Below are 23,600 nucleotides of genomic sequence, written 5' to 3' on the forward strand. Positions count from 1 at the left end.
GGAGCATGGGATTGGAAGGAATCACATCGATCATTCATTGAATTAAGCCTTTGGGAATCATGAACATGGAGCAGACATTTAACCCAGAGGTACTGCAGACCATCCATGTGTACAACACATCACAAAACCTTTCTAGTGCTCTTTAAGATCTGTGGTGTTAAAAACAAACAACCAAGCAAAACCCCCTGCACAACTATAAGCTGCTACAGCATGAGGGGGAGATAAACATCTTGAGTTCCTGTGACAGGAAGGAATTTGATAGGTAAAATTCCCAGCTGATCTTAGGAAGAAGACCATCTCCCAGACCACAAAGGAAGACAAAAAGTCCCAAGTATCTCTGACAAACTGACCAAGCAAAAACTCTTTGTGATGCCAAATTTGGTGATTAATTTTGAGAACAAGAAGATGGCACACTGACCTGGGAGAGACCAGTGCTACCAGGAGCACCAAGCCATATTGTTCTGTATGCTGTCTATACCCCTTCTGGAGGAGGTAAGAATGAAATGCAACCAGAAGCCAAGTTTTTCAGAGGAAAGGAAGGAAAAAAATAACCACCTTGGTTCTGCTGCCTGATCAGCAGAGGTACTGAAGCATAGGATTTAAATGGTTTAAAAATGGTGCAGCCCCGTCTTTTTTCAAAGTCCCCTGGAGATTTGAGCCTCTCTCATATGTAAGGATTAGTATCACAAGCTTAAATTCCATTCTCCTGATTTTCATATTTTGTATAGCATGGCAGTGCTTTTTGAGGCTTATCAAACACCACCATAAAACAATTTTTTATCTTCTCCCTAGTTTGAGACTTCTCAGGTAGATAGAAAATTTTCCAACTTCTAGCCTTAACATATTGTGACCTACGGGCAGACATTTGTACTTCTATCAATACTATTCTTAAATTTAAATGATCATCTTTGTTATGTACATTACTTCATATGATAGCCATCCCATTCTCTTTGTCACTGTAATAACTATTACTATATAGCAGCCCTGAATCAAGCCAATGAAATCTGTGCATAAATAGTTTGTAATTATACAGTTTTGGGGATTAAAATAGCATCCAAGGCCTGAGCTTGTCTATATTTATAACTAAGACCTCTAGCACACAGAACAATCTCTTTTTTTTGGTTATTCTGGATGAGGTGTTTCCCTGGCTGAAGCACAGACATGCACTTTTCCTATTTTGCTTGGCTGATGATTTCTTAACTGATACAATACAACGTACTTTAAGGGGAAATCAACTGTGATCTACAACTGTAGCCAGTCGAACTGCTAGAAGTATATTTACATAAAAATCTGAATATATTTTATTCTTTCTATTGAAATATAACTTGATAGAATTGAATTTATAAACAGTACCTAGGTTTTGTTATATCACTAATTTAAAAAACCCTTCCAAAAATCACAGGCAAAATCTTGCTCAGTCATACTGTTCTAAATAGGAATTAATCTCAGGAAAGGTGAGTTAACACAGTGAGAAGCCTTTGTTTTAAATTTCTGCACGCTATGAGCTTATGTATTTGTTAATGCATTTATCTGAAGCTGTCCAATTGGTTATATGTCCTAGTGTGATGTTATGTAGAAATGTGATACCACCATAGATAAAGAAAGATAAAGATAGAAATAGATATTTGATACACAGAATACTTATCATGTACACCTTTTCTCTTTCCTTACAGCTACAAGCATTGGCCATGACAGCACACAATGCGTACTACTGAGTAAAAGAGGACAGGAATGGTTTTGCGTCTCAAAGGCAAGTGCTATGTCATGACTTGCATCCATACGGGAGATGTTTTCTTGTGCTGAAAAGCTTGATTGCCGAAATGAAACTTGGAAGCGGTCCTCGACCCACGCTAACCCAATTGTACGGAGGCCCTGTCCTTGGTTTAGTGCTAGTTGGCCTAACCCAAAATCACACCAGGAACCATGCTGATCACTTAATGGTATGGATGGTCACTTGCTAGTTCTCAGGCCTGTGCCCAGGCCCTGGCCAATTTACTGCTACGGGCATGGCCTAAGGCTTGGTCCAATCCCACTACATCAACAAAGTCAATGTGGTCTCTCCAGTGAGAGTTAAGACTTGGCCTTAGGCACATAATTTTAACATTCAGAAAATTACAACATAAGCAAAAATAACCCCAAAGAAAAACAAAAAATAGAAACTTGAAAATGAAACATATGCTTGCAGATTCAGTGCAAAAGCAAACTGAAGCAGAAGTTGCTAATATGGTTTTAGTGCTTTGTGAAGGTGCCAGCTGGATGGATGATAATTTTTCTACCCCTGCAGGGCATCAAAGCTTTTATAAAATCATTCTTTTCACACATATTAGCACTTAGCTTATTAAAACAGATGATACTTTTTTCTGTAAAGCTGCTTGGGAGTGTCTGGAAATATAAAATCTGAGAGAGAAGTCTCATTTTGACCACCCAGTCTAACAAACAACAAACACTGACATGACATACCATGGCTGAGAGTCTATGTTATGGGACCTTCTGTGACTGCCACAACTGTAGTGTCACAGTAAAGGCTGTGAATTGCTGTTATGAAAACATTTGCTGTAACTTGCATAATTAAATGAAACTGCCAGCAAAGCTTTCTAAAATACTTAGGAGATGACACACAAATAAATACATTTCAAAGTCTGTATTATGTTCCAGAATTTGTTTTGTAATAAATTGCATTGCACAGTGCCAGAGATGACTTCTTTCCCTGTTCAAACTCCTACATAATTATAAGTGACTGACATCATTGTCATGTAAATTGATCCAAGTTTATAATAAAATAACTTTTATTTTAGACATATTGTACATGTGTAGCACTTTGAATTTATATAGAAGGCACAATTTCAGCTGCCTACAGCTTCTCCTTCAGACATCTCAGAAAGGGACATAAGTAGACATAAATTAGTGGTCAGCACTTGAATGAGCAGAAATATGCCCAAGAGTGTTGCTAGCGGCCTTATAGGAGAGCCTTGTATGAGGAAAATTTTGGTAGAGTAGGTGATCATTTCTAAAAAAAGAGGAGGAATCAGGGCAAAGGAATGAGTGGAGGGAGGCTGCAGAAGCCAGTATCGAAGCCGAGGGAAATTATTGTGAAGATACAGGCTGGCTAGCAATGTGTGGGCCTCGAGTATGAGGACAAGGATTGCTCTGAACTTGCAGAAGCAGGATTAGAATTTTGAAAACGAGTTCAACAATTCAGTAAGTGTTTGGTCAACTTTAAGAAATTTAAAGTCTTAAACTAAAAAACCATAAAACAAAATTCTAAGAGTCATTCCATGAAAGTACCAGTAAAACCCATAGATGTACCTGGCGTAACTGGCCTCTTTCTGTGTACAAGCAGGCAGTGATATGTACAAGTTCTTTATTTAGGGAAATTAGGTCTGCAATGGAGTCCACAAACCACACCAATCCAATTCCCTCCTTTACACATTCAAAATCAAAAGATGGAATAAAATTGGACTACTCACAGTGGAAAAATGACTATTTCAAATAATAATTTTCTACCAATTTTATTTATGCCTTCTAGCGCTTAAAAGTTTCATGCAGGAAATGTTTAAAGAAAGACCACCTTGACAGCTGAAGATGGTAAATAAAAAGTAAAATAAAAAATGATCAACAGGGAAGAACATCTGAACGTCTTATATCGTTAAAATGCAGCTTATCCCTTCTGATGTAGTAGTGATAGCAGGACGCTTTGCAAGGGTAGTTACTTACATCAAACAACTTCTCTATGTACATTTCCTCATTGACCTTTTCTCGAAGTATATCCTGGTTTTGTCGAACAAACATAATGTAGGTGTCTGCTAGATCCATCCCTGGTTTCTGTGGAGACATAAAGTAAGGGGAGAAAGTAGTGGGAAGGGAAAGAGGTAGACCACTCAACAATTGAGACTTATAAGAAGTTATACTTAAACATAATGAAAACTGAGATTATGGTACAATGTTCACACATGTATAAACTGTATTTACTAAATCTGCTATGAATTCTGGGTTAGCCACGAAGTTCAGGAGGGTTCACTGTTAATAAAGTTCTCAGTGTTATAATTTATGGATGCTTTGAGTCATAAATCTACATTGCCATATGTAATGGAATGCAGTCTTGGCTCTGGTAACACCAATGGCAAACTCGGACATTTTCCCCTTTTTTGTTAGTGAGGCTCTCATAGCTACCTCACCCTCAAGGTCAAGATCCTGCTATCACATTCAGAAAACGGTTAAAAAAAGCATTTGGTTCCTTTTTTCATTGCCTCAGATTTGTTGCGATTTGCTTCCAATGTACAGCTGAACTTTGTGTTTGAGGTTAGCTTCTACTAGTTTCAATTCAAACCAAGTTCAAGCACTTCTCTGAGAGCAACAGCACAGAAAGGTTGGTGTGAGAGTAGACCTGTACCCCTATTTTTCTGAAACTTGTTGCACTGGCACAATCAGCTCGGAGGATGACTAGGGAAGGACCAAGGGCTGAAATGTTTCTCTTCTTGTCCTGATCTATGTTCTGTATGAATAGCAGAGTAGGTGTAATTTTCATACCATGCTCCGGAATATGGGACAGGCTAGGATATGTCGTGTGTGTGTGATGCTGTGTCAGGTCAGCCACAGTGGTGGCTGAAACTGCTCTCTCCTGCCCATCTGGGACTTCTGGACCTCTGTAGCCACAAAATATTGTTCCACACTAGTCCGTAACAGCCTGGAACATCCCCTTTCCTGGCAGTGTATGCAGGACTGGCCAGGAGTTCACCTTTCTCTAACAGGAACCAAGAAGGAACATAAGCACTTTGGAAAGTCTTCTGTGCATGCCTTCTGTGTGAGCAAATTTGTAAAACTATCACTTGCTCCCAAATAATAGTTTTTAAACATCATGGCATGCAAAAGAAGGCTAAATTTTATAATACTTTACAGTAAGTCTTAGCACAAAGCTATTTAGAAAGGGTTCAGATTTGGCTAAGACTGACTCTGTACAGAATAATTAACAGCTCTAGGGAAGGAGGATGAAAACAGTTATACCCAGTCCCTGAATTCCCAGGCATAAGTCATCTCTGTTTCTCAGAAACTGTTATTGTCTGAAAACAGCATACGTACAAAGCTGTAAAATATTTAGCATATTTTAAAGGCATGTATGCATAAAAATGCTCATATAGTTAAAATATTTACATATAATTTTATATCAAGGCTTTGTTTCTAGTCTACAAGTGGATAACTTTTATTTTTTCTCATTCCTTATTATCTTGTATGTAATATATTATAATGTATATGAACAGGTCTGAGCACAGGAGGGAAGGAAAGGTGCAACATGCCCAAACTAATACCTGTCCAGAAACTGCCATTACTATAATAGGATGAGAGCATTCTCCCCTCAAAACTGCAGTAAGTGAAACCTCCTGGATCATAAGCTTCATCTCTTTTTTCCTGAATCTACCATGGACACATATAGGAATATGATCCAAAACAAGCAGATTTTCATTTATACATGTGCATCAATGGCAGTTTCATTTCTTAAAAGTAACAGTTAAATGTGGAATGATGGCCTAGCTTAACACTCCTGGCATCTCCAAAACTCACACGGAAAAACTGAAGTGTCTCCTGCACATTTGGATTGGTCATTCCAGAGGCAATGAAAGCTCATTTTAAAAACTTAGCACTTACATACATGCCTACATGAAACTCTTAAAACTATTTATATTTACATCTGACTTACACACCTTGATCCTAAGCATAGAAATCAAAATGTAAGATTACAATAGATAAAAGAGTTTTCTGTTGGAAAACCTGGCTCATGGAAATCAATAGATTTGCTTCATAAAAATGTACCTTCAATAAAATGTGACAGAAATGTTTTTAAATTAAACTAAATCACAAAGTGAAGGAGATTTAAAACAGAAAGCTCCATATCCTACCTTAGTGTACTCATTTGTGATGGTACAAAAGAATAAAACCAGTGTTGAAACCTTAGGTACTTTCTAAAACCTGACAGGCAATTTATAGGAATTGGACTAGTTTTAACTTGGAGGGATAATGGGAAAATATTTTGAAATCTCCAGGGGTGGGTGAAGGAGATAATCTAACAAATGAAAGGCTGATTATAGTTCTTGGAGATATATATACAAATGCATATATGAATCTTTCATTGAATGCTAAAACCTAATGGTTCTCCAATTCACACAATTTTTTATTTTACTAAGTTCAATAGAAAATGTTCATCTTGCAGACAGCCAAAGCTAGGAAAATAACATTTCCCATCAGCATTAACTCTCCCCTTATCTTTGAGACGTTTATTTAGTCTTGAAGCTGTGACATATGGGAATTTCACACCTAGTGAATATATTTTCATGTAGCTTGTGGCACAGGAGTGTAATCATTAAAAGAATATACACAAGTAAGAGTAACTGCAACAGCTGGTGACATTTACCAATTAGAATTACAGTTCTTTAAAACACTTCATCCTTCTTTAATGTGCGCAGGATAATTATCTTTGAAATCGCTGTGGAAAAAAATTAATTTTCCTTTTAAACAGTGTCTGCCCACAGTAGAAATATGTCTGGGTAAGGAAGATTATCAATACTCCAACTGTATGACTCTCTGTTTTAAAACCTCACCAACATCATTGCAAGTTAACCATCTTTGCTCATGGTGGGCAAAACTCACATGAAACATTGAATGAATGAACAGTTTATCAAATACTTCATTATCTCTCCATATTGCATGCATTGAAATTATTTGTTTTCTCTACACATGTGAAAGAAAAGAAAGCTATTATAAGCATCAAAACAGGCTTAGTGCTATATATTTAATGTTTTAACTTTTTTTAATAGGGATTATGTATTAGATGGGAACCTCTGATTACATGATCCTCTATTGCTCTATTTTGGATTATTAAACTTCAGAAAAAAACCCATGTTAATGTAGAATTAACCCCCCCCCCGACAATTAGGCAATAGGATGTACCTTAAAAGACAAACAAATAGAAACTGAGATATATTTTAAGTAACTGTCACAGGGGGCATTTTGTTACTAATATTGGACAGACTTAAGCAACTCAGTCTCCACTTCTATACCCAATATAAAAAATTCTGCTCCTCTGAATCTCTGGCAGAACATCTGCTGAAGTTAATGGGAGAGAGTTATTTACACATCTTTGGGAGAAGAATTTAACCTGGTATATTTATCTGACTAAGTGTGAAAAAAAGGTATTCTGTCTGAAAACTTCCCCAAGAAAAAAAAGTGTTTTTTTATGATAGATAAAAAGTTATTGTAGGTTTGTTTTATTCAGAACAGCAGACAAGATGTTTTGCCTATCTGAAAATGAAAGAGAACCAAACAAAGAGATGAATGGAGAAACTGGAAACACAAAGACATCAAATAAAATACCAGGAAATGAAGAGTTGTAAATAGGGCTACTTTGTCACTGGTTACACAAGTAACTGAATACACTGGCGAGTGAATGAGTTTAAACAAGGGTGTAGGCTTCAGCACATTCTTTTTTAGGGTTAATCACTAGTTAACCTGGCAAGATGAACATGCTGTTTGGGGGCGAAAAAAAAAAATCCTTGTTAATTATACACTGCAAGTGCTCTTACTTCCTGCTGCTGCACCTAATCCCACAGGTGCAGGTTGTCTCTTTTACTATTCACTGGTAGGTGGGTCCAGATCGACAGGCACTTTCTTAAAGCAACAAATTCAGATAAAGAAGGAACAGCTTAACTTTCCCCCTTTAAACAGGAAAACACTATCATAGTGTCTATTTAACAAGGAGGCAAACTTTAAAATACATTATTCCAGTTTCCAAGCTCATGCAGAAGCTCCATTATGATTGACACACATTGCTCCCACTCGCAAAATTTCCCCGAGGCACCTAGTCAAAAGTAATGCTGCATTGCCTTGATTTTCCAGGCGTTCAAATATTTTGCTGCTGAAAGGTTGCAACAAGCTTAATACTGCCACTAATATTAGGCTTTTCCTACAGGAGAGATACACCTAAGTTTCTGCACAGCTTTTTGCAATGCAACAGTTTCTCACAAATCTCAATAAAAACCATGTACATTTGTAAATACTTGAGTTATGTTTATTCTCACTTCAGCATTTGTCACAGAACATTTCTTAGCATCAGAGAATGTTAAACAAACTTGTATTTTTGATATTACCATGAAAAAAAAATCTAGTTTTACTGAGTTACTATCTTGTCAAAGCATTAATGTTTCAAAGATGAGAACAGATGTTAGAGACTAACTATATAATAATAAACTTCATCCCATTTTGTATTTGCGCTCCTCTCCACCCTCTTCCCCTCCACTGCATCCTGGAGGGAGACGTTTTAACTACAGCATGGATGTAACAATGAAATGAAAAGGAGTGATGAGCTGGAGGGGGCTATTGTGAGAAACACAGGAGCTCCTTATTCAGTGTCCACCACCAAATGAAAGAGCACGGTGGAAAATTTCACTGCCTGAAATTTCTCCTCTAAATACTGCAAGGCTCATCACTTGGGCTTTGGAATGACAGAATTCAAATAACCTTAACATATTTTTGGAATAGAAACTACTTGTACTCATGACAAGATGCTCGCTCCCTTCATTTCTTACAAATCAAAATACATAAGCCAGGCAGGAAGATGTATGATGTGTATAATCAGTCTATTATAAAGGTAACATTTTATTCTCATGGTTATGAAAAATAATATTTTGCTTAAATGAAAAAATACAACGCATTTTCCCTGCCTCTAATACATCTTCTTGTAGAAGAAAAAGCAACCTTGCCAAAGGCTAAATGTATTTTGAGAACTGTCATGCAGAAGTTAAGCTGTGATTCTGCAAGCATTTACATAAACACTTTTTCATATATGTTTAGTTTCTTTGCATTCACAGGGCAACACAGGCGTGCAAGTGTCTGCACCAGGACCTTGATTCTGTAGTGCAAAAGGTCTTCAAAATGCTACAGTTCCTATGACAAAATCAGGTATAAAATATGCTTTTCCCCCCAAAATAAACTATGTTCTACTATGTTATTTTAACTTTCCTACTGATCAGCAGCCATCCTTCTGATCTCCATTTAAGAGGTATCTCAAAAATACTGCTGGCTTAAAACAGATGATGCAGGGCTTTCCCTCCAGTTCTGCAATAGCTTGTTTTTATGGATCTGAAAACAGACGGCCCAGTTCCCAGGTTTGGGTATACAGAGGAGGAAGAGGAGGAGGAAGGCAGGAGAAGCCCTGGGCATGAGGATAATGACTGTTCTGTGCTCTTTATTTTTAAACAGAGGTCTCCAAGTATATCCTGCTTAAAAATGAATGGCACAGTATGGCCACACCTGAATAAACACTGATTTCCCAGAAGAAGTTGTTTGCTTCTTAAAAGCAGCTAAATGAGGCCACGCAGTACAAGTATGATATTTGGAAATGGAGGTATCTGGAAGGTCCCAATGTGTCTCTGTCTGGTAGGAGGCCGAGTTCCTACTTTGGCCTCTATGGGACCCCATAAGTCAAATGCTGGCACATGTGTGAGGCCCCTTTTCATACCTTTGATCCTCGCATAAAGGCAAGAGCGGAGTGAGAGGCCTGGCATTGTGTGAGCTGTGCACTGCTGTCAGCCCTGGGTCCTTCAAATGGCCTCTCTGCACTTGGTATGACAGGTGGCCTACATGAAGTGAGAGAGGATTAGGTTCCTTCTGTGCCCTCTAAATGACTGGCATAGATTACTGGCTCCTACAAAGGGATTTAAACATACCTTTCTGAACAAAAAGCAGTATATACATATGCATGTAACTGGATGCTCAATTTGTATGAGTAATTGCTCTGGTTATATTTGTAAATGAGGCAAACGTGTGTAGAAATGACCAGCTAGAGACACAATCATTTGTGTGCAAAACTGACTTGCAGGATGAGAAACTGAACACAATGAAATTATCTACATGATCGAGGAATAATAATAATTTGAGATTAACAGTATACACTTTTTGCCCTCCACTCTACTGCTTTCTTTCCCTATCCTCATTAATTAACTTGCTTTGTGAACAGAATATTAAAAAAAATAAAAAACAAAAAAATTAGACAGGTTGTACTTCTACATCTCCTAAGGATTGCTTGGTCTTTAAGAGAAACTAACAGAGTTATAGCACATTTGGGTGAGTTGTTTTAAAAAAAAAGAGTAACCTAAATCAGCTCCTGCATTCCCTAACATCAAAATATAGCATTAACAAGAGAACAAACTGCATCCTTCATGCACTACTTATATTTGTAATGTTTGTGTTATTTTCCTCTGAACATTTGGTTTCTTTCACTTGCACAGCAGCCACAATTTCTATCACTTCAGAGCCTGGTGTACTGTGACAATTACCAACAAAAAGAGCATAATAGCAACTAGATTTTTTCATTATTATTTTTAGGAAACTGCAAGCCATCATTGTTACTCTTCGTAGTCTGGGTTATTCTGCACTGTTCCTCATATTTCTGTTGGTGTTTCAATTACCAAAACATACACAGTGACCATATAGCCCTATATGCAATGGCTGGGGAAAGCAATGAGAGCTCCTTGTGACTGTGTACATCCCGCTTCCTAAAGGGCATTCTGAAAATGAAGGCTTATGTTGAATGTTTTCTTAAACAGGTTAAAAAAAAAAAGAATTAAAATCTTTTTTTGGATGGAGTTATTCATAATTCTCTGGCAAGATTAATGAATGGAAGGGTAGATAGCAACATCTTTACAAATACATCTGCCAAATGAACTGCAAGTCTATGTCTTGTTCCTCAAAATGACCAAGAATCACCCAAGAATGTCCTCCTCCTTTTTGAATCCTTTATTATTTCTATTTTTATTTACCTTTTAACTTTTTTATCCCCTTTACCTCTCACCCTCTCTCTAAAACATTTTGCTCAGTACTACCTTCATTTTCTTCTAACACCTCTTTTGCCTAGTTAGTTTCTTCTTATTTTACTACTAACCAGTGTATTCTCCCCTCTTTGCCAAATATTGAGCCTGGTAATCAAAGATGAAAAACTCTGTTGAATTCACACACTCAAAAAAAACCCCAAAGGCCTTTTGCTCCCTGCCAATCTCCTTCTCCCCCAGACCCACCAACTGATCAACAGCCCTGTTTCAGGGACCCCAAGGCCAGCACTAAGGTGACCCAGTGAGATCCCTGACTGGAGGTGGGGCATGGGGGCAGAATGCAGTCAGCTAACAAAGTGCAATTCTGCACATATTTGCACCTGCATCAAAAGGAAGGGCCTACTGCGGTCACCTTTAAGTCACTTCCATATTTGCAGCTATAAGGTAAGGAGGGACGAGAAGAGATTTTAAGCCGTATCAGTTCAAAATACAGCCACACAAGACATTTAATTAGCTTCAGTGCAGGATTGCTAGGTTAGCATCACACGACCAAGAGCTGGGCGTAAATTCCTTACCCTGTGCTGCCCCTCTCTCCACTTCTCACTTCAGTTGTGAGCCCAGGAGATGACCTTGTAATGTGATGACGACTTACAGCCTCCTTTTGCAGTTGGAATTTGTAACTTTCACAACCGGTGATTTTAGACCCTATTCAGACTGGACACTCGCTGTCAGTTTTGTGACACCAACGGCTCTTCTTGGCCTCAACTGCATCTTCACAACAAGGGGAAGAATGTGAAGAAGCAAACCCAAACCCCAGCCTATCAAACTCCTTCAACACAGGAAAAATGTCCTCCAGAATTTGGAAGAGGTTTGCTTGGTCAGATCCACACCTGTAGATTACAACTGTAGTACTATAGTCCAGTTCGCATCTTGGCCTGTGGGAAAGCTGTGTGGGATAGCTGAAAAGCGAAGGGGCTGTAAAAATGCAATGATCCTGATAGCCTGAATATCATCTCTTCAGGCCGAGCAACACCATTAAGTGATGTGAGAAAGGTGACGGGGCTCCAGCAACCACCTCTGCGCTCTGCCATCGCTCTCTCTGGAGCAGTGCATTCCTGTGTCACCTGAGTTGCAATAACCCCCTGAGCTTGTGGCAAAGGTATTTTTTGGTCTCATCTTTATCATGAACTTCAATGTCAATGTATCCAGGCCAATAGTATAAGATTTTGACATCTCCTTCTCATAGGTATTCTATGTAATTTGGAGAGTTTTTCATGTTACCTGAAAGAAGTCAGTGAATTTCTAGCTAGTTCAGTAATTTTTTCTTTAGGCTTTTGAGTCTTAAGTGCCTCACCAAGGACCTTTTGGGGCAGCTCCACAGCACAATATATTAACAAGATGTATTCTAAATTAACTGGATTTGATATGATGTCATTCCTTCGAATGCAAGACTGGGCCTACTTTTTTTACTTTTTTATAAAACACAAGAGCATTTATACAATTCAACAAAAAGTCCACATGTAACCAAATAAGAAAAAAATTCTGAAAATATCATCCAAACAGAAATGTTACAATTTGTTATCTTATGAATAGAGCAAATATAAAGATAGTAAAATAAATTCCCAAAACAGAGATTTTTCCTTTTATTTAGTATGCATGGATTTAAAAAAAAAAATTCATTTAAGCTTGCAAGTACTATATTTTTAAGTATAGAACTGCTGAAAGGATTTCTGGCACGATACAGTCTAGCATATCCAGCTTTCTTCTATATTTGTAATTTTATTTCTTCTAAAGTCATTCACATAATAATTTTAGTAATTTTTTTGCTATGCTTGGAAAATAAGATTGTTTTAGAATCACATTAAAAAGGGATGAGAACACAGACTTGTGAGAGAACAGAGGATATGTATTGACAGTGATAATGACAATATTTGATAACTTCTTCCTTGCTTTTTTAAGGAAAAGATATTCTACTATGATACTCTAATAAAAATATTCTAATAGCTGAATTTTGCTTTTATGTATAAAAGAGCTCCAACAGCTACCCTTTTTAGTTTTTATTTATACCACACAAAAATTGCATAAGCAATGGTAAATCAGATAGAGATTTAGCAAGCAAGCAAGGTATTAAATAAGCAAGATGGGATCCTGAAGTAAAAAAATCAATAAATAATGGATATTCAAGTATGATGCTTTGACTTGTTGCTTATCCTGTACATTTGAACAATTTAGCCAAATGATGGAAAGACCCCTACAAGAGAGTATCTAAGTTACCATCCTCACTCTTCTACAACTGAAAAAGTGCATTGAGAATAACCTTTCTAAGCTTCGCTTTGAGAGTTACTCGTTGCTTGAGGGAAATGAAATGCTCTCTGAGGGTTGTAGTGGCTGTTTAAATACTCTGTGTAAAACTATAATGAATCTCTGTAGGAAACCAAAATGTCAACAATAAAAAATGTGAGCTGACAAACCCCCTGTTTTCTGAATTATTATGAACACTGGAAAAAATAAATTAAAAGGGTTGTACTTACGGGAACATCAACATATTTTGCAGCTGCTTTCACCTTTAGAAAATTAAAACAACACACAGTAAGTGCTTATTACTACAGATTGTGCACAATTTCACAATTATGCACAGAAAGAAGAACAGAACCATTGTGAATCCAAACACTTACAGTGAATGAAACTAATGACGAGAAGAAAGTGCCTTCATCATATCTTGACAATTTAGACAGCACACCCTCTAACACTGAAACAACCTGGAGGAAAAGCACAGAGAAAAATCTAAATGCACAATATGAAAAGTAAATATTTGGAATGAAAATGTGAGTTTTTCTTCCTCAGATTTTCATTGTTCAGCAGGGCAATGCAATCTGTAAATTTGACCACTTTCTCCACCTTACAAAGTGCTGAAATCAAGGACAACATTCCTTTTGCAGCTTCACCTATTGATTGAACTGATGGAAATTGTTGAACCACTGCAGAAATAGAAACCCAACCCCAAAATTCTCCTGAGGTGGGCCTGCTACCCCACACCACTTTGCTGCCTCTAGAACGCATGGTTAAAGACAGGAGTGTGTGTACCCAGCATGTGTTTTGGGTAGAAAACACAGGTTATTTTCTAGGACCAGAGTTTCTAAGATCAGACCTTCAAGGATGATGGAGCACAATTGTTAAAGGTGGTGATCTCAATATCACGTTTTGCTTATCGTTGCTACTGAATAGAAACCCAGCTCTGATTTCAGCCAGCAGTGTAAGAGCACTAGAGTTTTCTGTCAACAGCATGTGCTGTTGAACTGCTACTACATGGCTAAGAAGGGGCAAGAAAATGTATACCCCAAATCTCTGGTATGGTGTGGTTCCTCTCCCTGATACCTTCCCCCGCGATCCTCTGAGTAGCTTGACTCTTCAGCAAGTGGCATGAAAAGGCGTTTTTGCTGAAATTTATTTCTGACCAAAAACCATCTTATTAATTGCATTAATTATAGCCTTAAACTCCCCCAAATGAGCCTTAAGGCAAACAAGTCCCCTTCTCATGTCCCTCTGTGATGTTATGTTGCTCAAGTAATTTCATGGTGTATAACATAAAATATCTGTCAGCCGTTGTATTTGTGCACATTTATTTTACACATATGAATTGCTTTCCAGTTTTATATAAAGATTGTTTTAAAAGTCATCCCTTGCTCCCAACACAGTCATTCCCACAACCATGAGTATCATTTTATGAGTGTGAGGACAGAACGAAATTCCATCTGGCATGCTGTTAATGGGCACTGTAACAGTGTCACAACAGTGTCACCTCCAGAGGAACTGAGATCATCACTTTACAATGAGCCCTGCTCTTAACAGTTCAAGGAGCAGGAGCAAGTGCAAACCTACATTTGTCATTTATCAATCTAACCTGTCATATTTACAGTGATTAATTAAGACACCAGTACATAGGTGCTGATCAAGGAATAAAACCACATCACGAGAGAGAGTGGCAGTTGTTTCTGCACCCCATACACGGTATAATTACAGTCCCTTTATTAGACCAAATACCAGCTTTCTGCTTTGCCGTTGCATGCCTGTGAGAAGCTGCTGTTCATACTTCAACTCATTTTATCTGACTGGCAAGGATTCTTTCTGCAGAAGGGTGTTCAATCTTATTCTGCAAAGATCCGCTATGGAAGGGGCTGATCTCACAAACAACATGGTGTCCACAGTGCCAGCAAATGGTTCCAATACAAGTGGGACACAAAAGAACAGAGGAAAACATTGCAGTGTCAGGGATGTCCATTTAAACGAAAGGCTTAGTTATGAAGCCGGAAACTTGTTTTCTGAGATCTCAGTGTATGGACATGTGAAGCTCTAAGAGCATTTCTGTGTATACCTTACATTCTCTGAATTGGTTACTGAGACACACTGTGCTTTGTTGCAGTGTTTTGTGCTATTCCTGTGATTTGTTAAATGCTTTAGCTTGGTAAGTCTTGCATACAAAATGCATGGTATAGTCTTTACCAAGTCTCACTGAAGTGAAAGTACTCTTCATTTTCATAGATGACTTGCAGCTAAAAACAATGATTGAAACCCTTATTCCTCTGGAGCACAAAGGAAATAATACAGAGGCAAAGGCTAAAAAATAATGAAAATATATTAGATGAAAAAAATGAACACACATGGGTATCATGCACATTGATGTGCATTTTTTCCTGGCCAAAACCAAGAGTGAAACATCACCCTTCCTCTGTACCCTCAGAGGCTTTCTGCCTTGAAACAGAAGCAACCAGGATGTCACTGGCATTTCACATCTCAAGTGAGGAGAGACTGGTTAAGCTTCTAATGATTAGCCAATGACACAGAATATTTGCCTCCTGTTCCGAGATTTCAACCTCTGGTAATAGTATATGTGATAACTAAGAATGCAAATCCCTCTGTATTAACAGCAGCTGCCTCTAGAATTTCTCGTACATATATCCAGGAGAAATATGACTATTTTCTTCCTTCTATAATCTCAGATATTAAAAAAAATAATTAAAAGGTTTAACGTTAAATAGCATGATTTGCTCTGATTAAATTCCCCTTTCTTCCTCTTCCTCTTCAATAACACTAAAACCATAAATGGACAGGTTGGTTCAGAGTGATGACAGGTGGCACGTAAAACTCGAAACTGTCGAGTTGAACCACTTGTAGTTATGTTTACATCAAACCTTCACTTTAGAGAAAAAATGTGTGGTTTCTACGTATTTATCAGCAAGTGGACACATTTTGCTTAAACTTCGATGATTCTACAAAGCCTTCCTCTTCAACTCCTCTGCAAGCATGGGGAGTGTCAATCCAAAAGGAGATCCTGCTCCCCCCACCCCCTGCCAGCAAGCTGTGACAAGTGAAAATGCAGGCACGATGAAAATATGACCAGAGTCTTATTTTTTGTCACTAACTCACAAATAGTGAATGTATGGCTTATTTCTCTTACTTTGAAAATCAGATATTTCTGGGTAGTTTGCAATGCATAGATAACAAAACTTCTTATAAAATCTTTCTCTTCTGCCATTATTTGCTGTGTCCTTCAAACTGTTAGGGACTGAAAGCTTTTCTTTTACTTTAAGCACTTAAGACTTCTACTGGAGTAGAGGTGCTACAGTAACACAAGACATTTTAAAAGTTTTTTTCACTTATTCTCCAAGTCCCTATATCATGTCAAAAGATATATTTTTTTAAAATATAAAACCCTACAAAATCAATTTCAAGAAATAACAACTTATAAAATATTTTTAAATTAAATGGTTTGTGGAACAAAATTTCATTAAAAATTTATACCGATACTCTGGATTGTTGTCCATCTCTAAATACAAGATTTAAATACTACTTAGTGATAGGAAGAAAGTTTTCATGTGAAAAATTAAACAAAAAATAAAACATGCTATTACTTAAGATAATATTGACATAATCAAGTCCTACCAGTTCTACTAGCTGCTAGCAGTTCTTATCTATAACAGAAACACAGAAGAGAAACTTATCTGATTAGCAGGTTGCACAGAAATTGTTTACCTAATGGGTTATAAAATTTAATTTTGTAAATTCAATATTATTTGCATGACTATTATTTACAAATCATGTTGTTGTCCCCCCCAATCTCACTGTGTAAAGAAAAAACTGTGATGTTTAAAGACATTTCAGAAGTTCAATAATTAGAGATATATTTTCTGCTTTATTATAAATTAAAAACTAAATAGCTTTACCTTTGAAACAAGAAGTGAAATAATTTCTTTAACAGTTTCTTCAATCAAGTCATCTATTTTTGAATGGTATTGTTGCTGTATTTCAAAAGATAAAGAAGCATTAGCATGTATATGAACACACACTTTTGTCATAAGTCATAAATGGTACAAAGCTGATAACCCTGCCAGATCAGATTTACTTAAAATTATCATTTTGAACATCAGACGAACAAACCCTTGAAAACGATCCACCCAATCAACACTTTCTTACATTCTGTGTTGAAAATTTTCCCATGTACACTGTTGAGTTAAGCAGCTAATGGGGTTATTATTTAGATGAATTGAGTTCTTATTCTTATTCAGGCGAAGGAATGTGAAGGATACTTTTTGTCTTCTCCTATATAATTAAGGTGGCCATGTATTTTTTTTTCTAAAGGGTGGTTTAGCTGGAGAAGCAAAAAGACTAGAATAAGATTTAATTAATAGAGCATTTCATGTCTGACAACTCTCATTCATAAGTTATTTTAAATGTCCTCTAGAAATAAAATGAGCTCCAATTGTTCATCCTAAAAGAGCCTTTCTGTTAGCACAGTGAGCTGCAGTTTATACAAGTCTTACAATATGCTCAAGCAAGGGCAAAATTAAAATTTCATCAACAAAGCAGAATAGATGGTAACAAATTAATAGGCCATAAAAGGCATAATAAACCAGACTTCATTCTCCATAGCCTTTTTCTTTTGCTTTTTCATAAAGAAGGTGCCTTTAAGTAAATACTTTTAAAATAAATCTGAAAGACTTTTTAGATAATACCACAGAGCTCCCTCCCGAAATTAACAGGAGCTAGGGATCCCATTCTGTCAAGGAGGCACATCAATTTAAACAGTAATTCTTCCTTTAGAAACATTTATCTGACAGCAAAGATTGTCCCCAATAGCCACTTCACAGAAAATGTGACTTGTAAAGACTAACCCTATCTTCATGGTTCAAGGCTACTTGGAACAGCTAACAGCATAATGCTCAGAGTAAAAGTACTGAGGTCAGTATAAACATTAGCCTAACTTAGCAGCTGCCAGCTGAATAGTTTTCAGAGTTGTATGGTTTTAAAGGATATTTTTCATCTGTCTCAGAGTTGCCATACAAACCAAAACATTAAATCTGATCTGCTTAATATATTTAGGAATGATTTTCTAAACAGTGCATCTGCCAAACTTGCATTTAAATTAAGAGAGAATAGAACTCCTAATGCATTTGCCCACACATATGTATCTGTTCCAGGTACCAACATCATGCATTTTAATTTTTGGCTTTAATTTCTTTTATAGTTTAAAACCTCTTGGAAAATGTGAATATATGTCTCAGACAAACATCAGCAGACATCTCAGAAGAGTGAAAGAATGTATTAGAAATATGTCAAAGAATTTTCCATAGTTCCAGATATATTTTATACTAATCATATTAATGTCTTGTCCAAAGTAATATTCTCTTGATGTGCTAAGGACTTAAATCACCCCAAACTGTCTGACGTCTGTTGCTTACACAGTCTTTAGAAGGCAATGGTGTCTTACTCTCTGCAAACAATACATGATTATTCTCCTACAGATGCATGTCAAAACTATACATATTTCTATGATCCGTGAAAAATCACAGTTGTCCCTCCCATAAAGTGTCTGCAACTTTATCTCTACAGCACACTACATTAATGGATCTATGTATATTTTAAGATCAGTTCCTATATTTTTTCTTTTTTTCTTTTCTTCCCCCCCCCCACCATAAGGCAAATATAATTTTGTAGGAATGGAATATAATCAGTAACTTCACTGTGTGACCAAGAAAAACAAGGACTAAACCAAATTATTCAAAAATCACAACAAGCTTTCAAAATCATGACATGTATTTAGAAATAATTTTTGATTTTTTTTAACCTGAATTTAATTTCCCTGTTTTCAAGATTTATTTTGCAAACTATGACATCATAAATTTTTCAACCCACTCCTCCCCAGTGCCAACTTCCACTAAAACAGCCATCCCTGACAGAACAAAACTTCAGATCCTCGTGGAATATTATTTGACTCCAGGAGACAGGCTTTAAGAAGATGGCTATTGTAGAATTCATGATAAAATTGTATGAGCTGACAAGGCTGTATGCATGATCCTGAAATGAGCACCTGTAGGACTGCAGCTTTTCTATTTCTGCCAAGCTTGCTCAGTGAGAGCAGAGAAATCCTCACCCTTTTCCCAAACACATTTATGGATAGCTGTGCCTTTACATTCCTCTGCTGCCTGATGTGATCACAATCCACATGGAGTCTGAACCTAGACAAGTCAGCTCCCACAGCTAAATTATTTGAATGCACATTGTAGAGTCTTTCAGCATCATCCCAAAGCCCCTGAAGGGCACTCTGCCTTTCCAGCTGCCCTAGAGTAACTCCCAGTAAAATATGAAATACAGCTGCAGCTGTAGGAGGTACATGGAAGAAAACTATGCTTAGTGGCAAAGCGTGTCATGGGATGTAACCAAACAAGACTGTCTTTTGAGGACAATATGGCTGGTCTTCCAAATGTGGCTCTCTGCTCCTAGTAGCATTTGGAAGGAGACAAAGTATTTTAGAGCCTTTTGACAGCTGTGTTTTTGGAGAACAGAGTTTGTTCTGAAATCCTGTGGTGACCAGCTGACAACTGTAACTTGCTCATTTCTACAATATATTCAATTTTCTTTTCCATTCTACCTCACTATGTCCCAATATTGGAGTTGGCTTTTTTAATTACTTTTTTTTTTTTTAAGATTTTCAAGCTAGCTTTCCTTTGTTTGTTTTAAGGTTGGATGGCTGTGAAAATAAATTGCACATGATCATCTGAACAGAAACAGCTACTGCCAACATATAACATTACAATATTACCTACATATTAAATTGTCTCTGCATTTTTACTATCAAATCGGCTATAATCCTCTACTACTAATGTAGTCAAATGAGTCTCCTCCTTGAATTCTATGAATCAAAATAGCTTCAGAAACAAAGTTTATCAAATTAAAGCCCACTTTCCCCTAAATTTTTCTACATATAAACATAGCACTGGCTGTGGCACATTCCACTGAAATGGCACATCAGTCATTATTCCCCAAATTGAAAAGTATGTCTCTCTTCTTTTATAAGCATGATAGGGTACTGGGAATGCAGGCTGGAATTCTGAAACAACTAAAATAGCTTCTATACATATTCTGCCATGAAACACTCAACAGTATAGATCTATGGCATTTACTCTGTTCATGCTACCCAATTACACAAAACAACAAATAAGCTGCGATGCAGATCTAAGGTCCTGCTTGGATCTAATGATCTGTCAACCTAAGTGGCCCCAGAAAAATTTTTTATTTGCTTCGTGCCTCCAGCAATATTTCCTGTGTGATTCTTACCTATCATACTCAAAAAGGTGAATGTTGCCAGAATATGGCAGCATCTAGATGATAAAGTTATAACTTAATAGGCTTTAAACTATTTATCACAAATAACAAAGGCCAAAAAATCTCTGGATTGAATGTTGTGTGACAGCAAAGGTTTCCCTTACTGCTGCTATTCATTTCAGTTGGCATCCATGGACTGCAAAGGAGTAGCACCTGTTGGCTTCTGGTTCAGGAAAGAAGGAAGTAGGACACTGCTCACCATACAAGTACCCAAGATTTAATTCACAGAAACGAAGAAGCCGCGCTGGCAGCTGTTTGAGAAATAGCAGCAACTGGTACGTTACTTGGCTGTCTTACTGTACCCTTCCCCTGTACTCCATGAATTGCCACTCTGGTTGTTGATGAAGCAGGCTGCAGGCACCAACAGTTAGTCTGAGATAAGGCGATTCTCCCCTGGACCTGCTTCTCAAACCCTCCTAAGGCAACGGCCAGCCAATGCAGAAGGCATCCAGCCAGCTGAGCTCTCTTTAAACACAATGTACTTCACGCCTGTAACCAAATCATGCTGTGCTTCTCTTAAGCTTTAAGACAGTATCCAGAAGGCAAGGAGGGGGGGGAGCCGTCCTGAATAGCAGACTTAGTGACTATGAGAGTGGACTTAACTGGAAGACCTTTGGGAGAATGGTGAGCAGTGCATGAAGTAATGTAGGAAAACCCGGGGATTCAATCAAATTTAAACTCTAAACTCAAGGTGCTATGATTGCTAACCATGACCAGAATGCCCTAATTACATGGTAAGTAAGAATTCCCTCCTATCTGACAACTCAGGATAAAAACTTCCACATCTGACTCTACTTGAACAAGATATACAACTGCTTATAGTTCCATGTAGGGAATGAAAAGACCATGTTGTATTCAAGGAGATGTTTGAGTCTAACCGTGTAATTAAGTAACACCTTCCATCACTTGCAGAAGAAGTTCTAGAAACTGTCAGGTAGATATTCAGTGTTGAGTTTTAGAAGAATGAGCAGCCCTTTTAAAAAAATTTAACTCAGGCATTATGGAATGCTTTTCTTGACTGGCATAAAGGACCATGTTTGAGACTAAAATGAAGATGAAAGCTCAAGGGAAAGAAAGGTAGTACTGAAAAGGTTTCAAGACCAAGTGGCTAAGTAGGAGTAATTTGAAATGCCAGAGCTCCTATAGAGGAGTCAGAGATGCAACTGTTTATGTTATGAGATGCTCTCCTGCCTGCTTTGACAGATGGGCAGATTCCAGAAGCACCTCACCTAAGAAATCTTGAAGCATTTCAAACTATGATATCAGCTACAAGCAACTGAAAGGCCAATTTTTTTCTTAATCTTCAAAAAGAGCCTTGGGAAGGGAAGAAACTGATAGACAATAGTTCAAAGTTTATGAGAAAGAAGGAAGTTTCTACATTATCTGATAATTTCTGATATGTGAAAAATTTGAGGTTCCTTTGGTTTATTAGATGAATTGGGATGAAGATTAACTTGGGGGCTTTGAAAGAAGTATGTATTTCATCACAGGTATGCTATACTGTCAAACTCTTGCATTGAAAAGAAGCACTGGAAGCACCTGCGGTCATGGTCAGACCTATTAGGGAACAAGGGCTGTATTTCTGTTTTGGTGTTGTGAAGAGTGTATGATGGAGCTTAAAAATTTAGAGAATGGGAAGATTTCAGAAGAGAATCTAGTGACGGTCTGTAGTCCAAAAGGTAACTATGAACGCTCAGCTTTGGCTTTGAGGGGGACTGGCTGACAATGCAGGACAGTAAGTAAAAGATGAAATGGCAGCATCAGCTTAAGGCAAAGAGTTGCTAGTTGTCGTTTACTTCTGATGAGCCTGAAACAAGTTGTTCGTTGCTCTTTTGCCTCACTGAGAGGTGAAAGAGTCCATAACTTTGTGACCTGGTAAGACAGGACCCTGGGTCTGAAAAGCAGAAGAGTGAAGAATTCATTTGGAACCACCTTAAGAGGATGAACAAGAAAAGAAGAATTGAGAAGCCGATGATCAGTCTGTAGCAAGGTTAGGCTGTAAAGGAATTCTGAGGGCTAGGCTAACAAATTAACAAGAAAAGCAGTATTACCATTTAAAAGAAAAAGTGGCTGTTAATAACCAAAGAAAAAATATAGGTTAAAAACCAATGAAAAGACACTTACCCATTGACTAGCAAACTGGTTCACGTCGTGGAAAACCAAAAGGAAAAATAAAGATGACAGGGTAGAACAGGAAAATGATGAATGTCTCATTGAATTGGGGGGGGAAAAAAAAAGACAATTACATTGAATATGCTAGCTTAAAAAGATGAATCAATAAAATGAAGAGCACAGTGCAGAAATGGAAAAATCAACAGAAACAATATGACCAAATAATGTAAATGTGAAACTGTCCAAAGCAGACATACTTTTTTGTTGCCAAATTGTGACAAACATTTTTACCCTCTCTCCAAAACAAAATCAAACAAAATTACACTGCTAATGCATTAGCACAGCAAGAAGTTTTAATTTTATGCTGGTGATCTCAGCAGTTTACGTAGTATGTGCTTTTTCACTTCACAGATTATTCCTGCTGAGAGTGACAACACGGGAAGGACAGTAGTCAGTGAAGTCTAAATATCCTTCAAAAGCACATCAGTGCTCCTTTGTGGAGGATCTACAATCCTGGCAGTAGGCTACTGACAAAATGGTCCCTGTCCTTGGAGACCAAATAAAAAATCCCATTAAATTACCTGATTATTTCTTTCCTCTATTTTCAGCATGTATACAGGCATGAATGCTGGGCATATGAGCCATTTAAAATCAAACCTTACTCGTTTAAAACCTGGTTGCAAAGGACAATGTTTTGGCTCTATTTTACTATTATAAAAGAGTCCTGAAGTGGGCTGTTTCTCTGCTGCAACCCAAGATAAATTCCTGGAGGGGCTGTGAGTCAAGAAATCCTCTGAATGTTCAACAGACTCACAGGTCAAAGCAAATAAATTACAGAAGCACTCTGTGTCTTCTTTGGTGGAAGATGAGGGGTTGTGTCTTGCATGATGCTTCTAGGGAGCAGTCTATGCACGCTCCTGTACAAACAGAGCTATGTGACACATTTCAGCTAGTTTGAAATTAATCTACTTAAGGACTGTCTGCCGTGTGAGATGTTTCAGATGAACCGAACAT

At 37.5% G+C, this 23,600-nt stretch overlaps 2 protein-coding genes across 10 annotated transcripts in view; both read right to left on the minus strand.

Moving 5' to 3' along the window:
* The window catches only part of AASS (aminoadipate-semialdehyde synthase), a 512,915-nt gene that overhangs the window by 94,863 nt on the left and 394,452 nt on the right, over positions 1 to 23,600 (minus strand). The gene's annotated exons all lie outside the window — the stretch shown is intronic.
* The window catches only part of CADPS2 (calcium dependent secretion activator 2), a 333,579-nt gene that overhangs the window by 19,279 nt on the left and 290,700 nt on the right, over positions 1 to 23,600 (minus strand). For 4 of the 8 annotated variants that reach the window (XM_052790486.1, XM_052790481.1, XM_052790484.1 and 1 more), the window contains 5 exons: positions 22,599 to 22,613; positions 17,036 to 17,110; positions 13,490 to 13,573; positions 13,346 to 13,378; positions 3,715 to 3,822 (listed from right to left, as the gene is read on the minus strand). In XM_052790486.1, the coding sequence (XP_052646446.1) occupies positions 3,715 to 3,822; positions 13,346 to 13,378; positions 13,490 to 13,573; positions 17,036 to 17,110; positions 22,599 to 22,613 (315 nt within the window). The remainder of the gene's footprint in view (positions 1 to 3,714; positions 3,823 to 13,345; positions 13,379 to 13,489; positions 13,574 to 17,035; positions 17,111 to 22,598; positions 22,614 to 23,600) is intronic. The other 4 variants (XM_052790487.1, XM_052790483.1, XM_052790485.1 and 1 more) reach the window with 1 other exon arrangement.

This window comes from Harpia harpyja, chromosome 6, assembly GCF_026419915.1.
Source record: "Harpia harpyja isolate bHarHar1 chromosome 6, bHarHar1 primary haplotype, whole genome shotgun sequence".
Lineage (NCBI taxonomy): Eukaryota > Metazoa > Chordata > Aves > Accipitriformes > Accipitridae > Harpia > Harpia harpyja.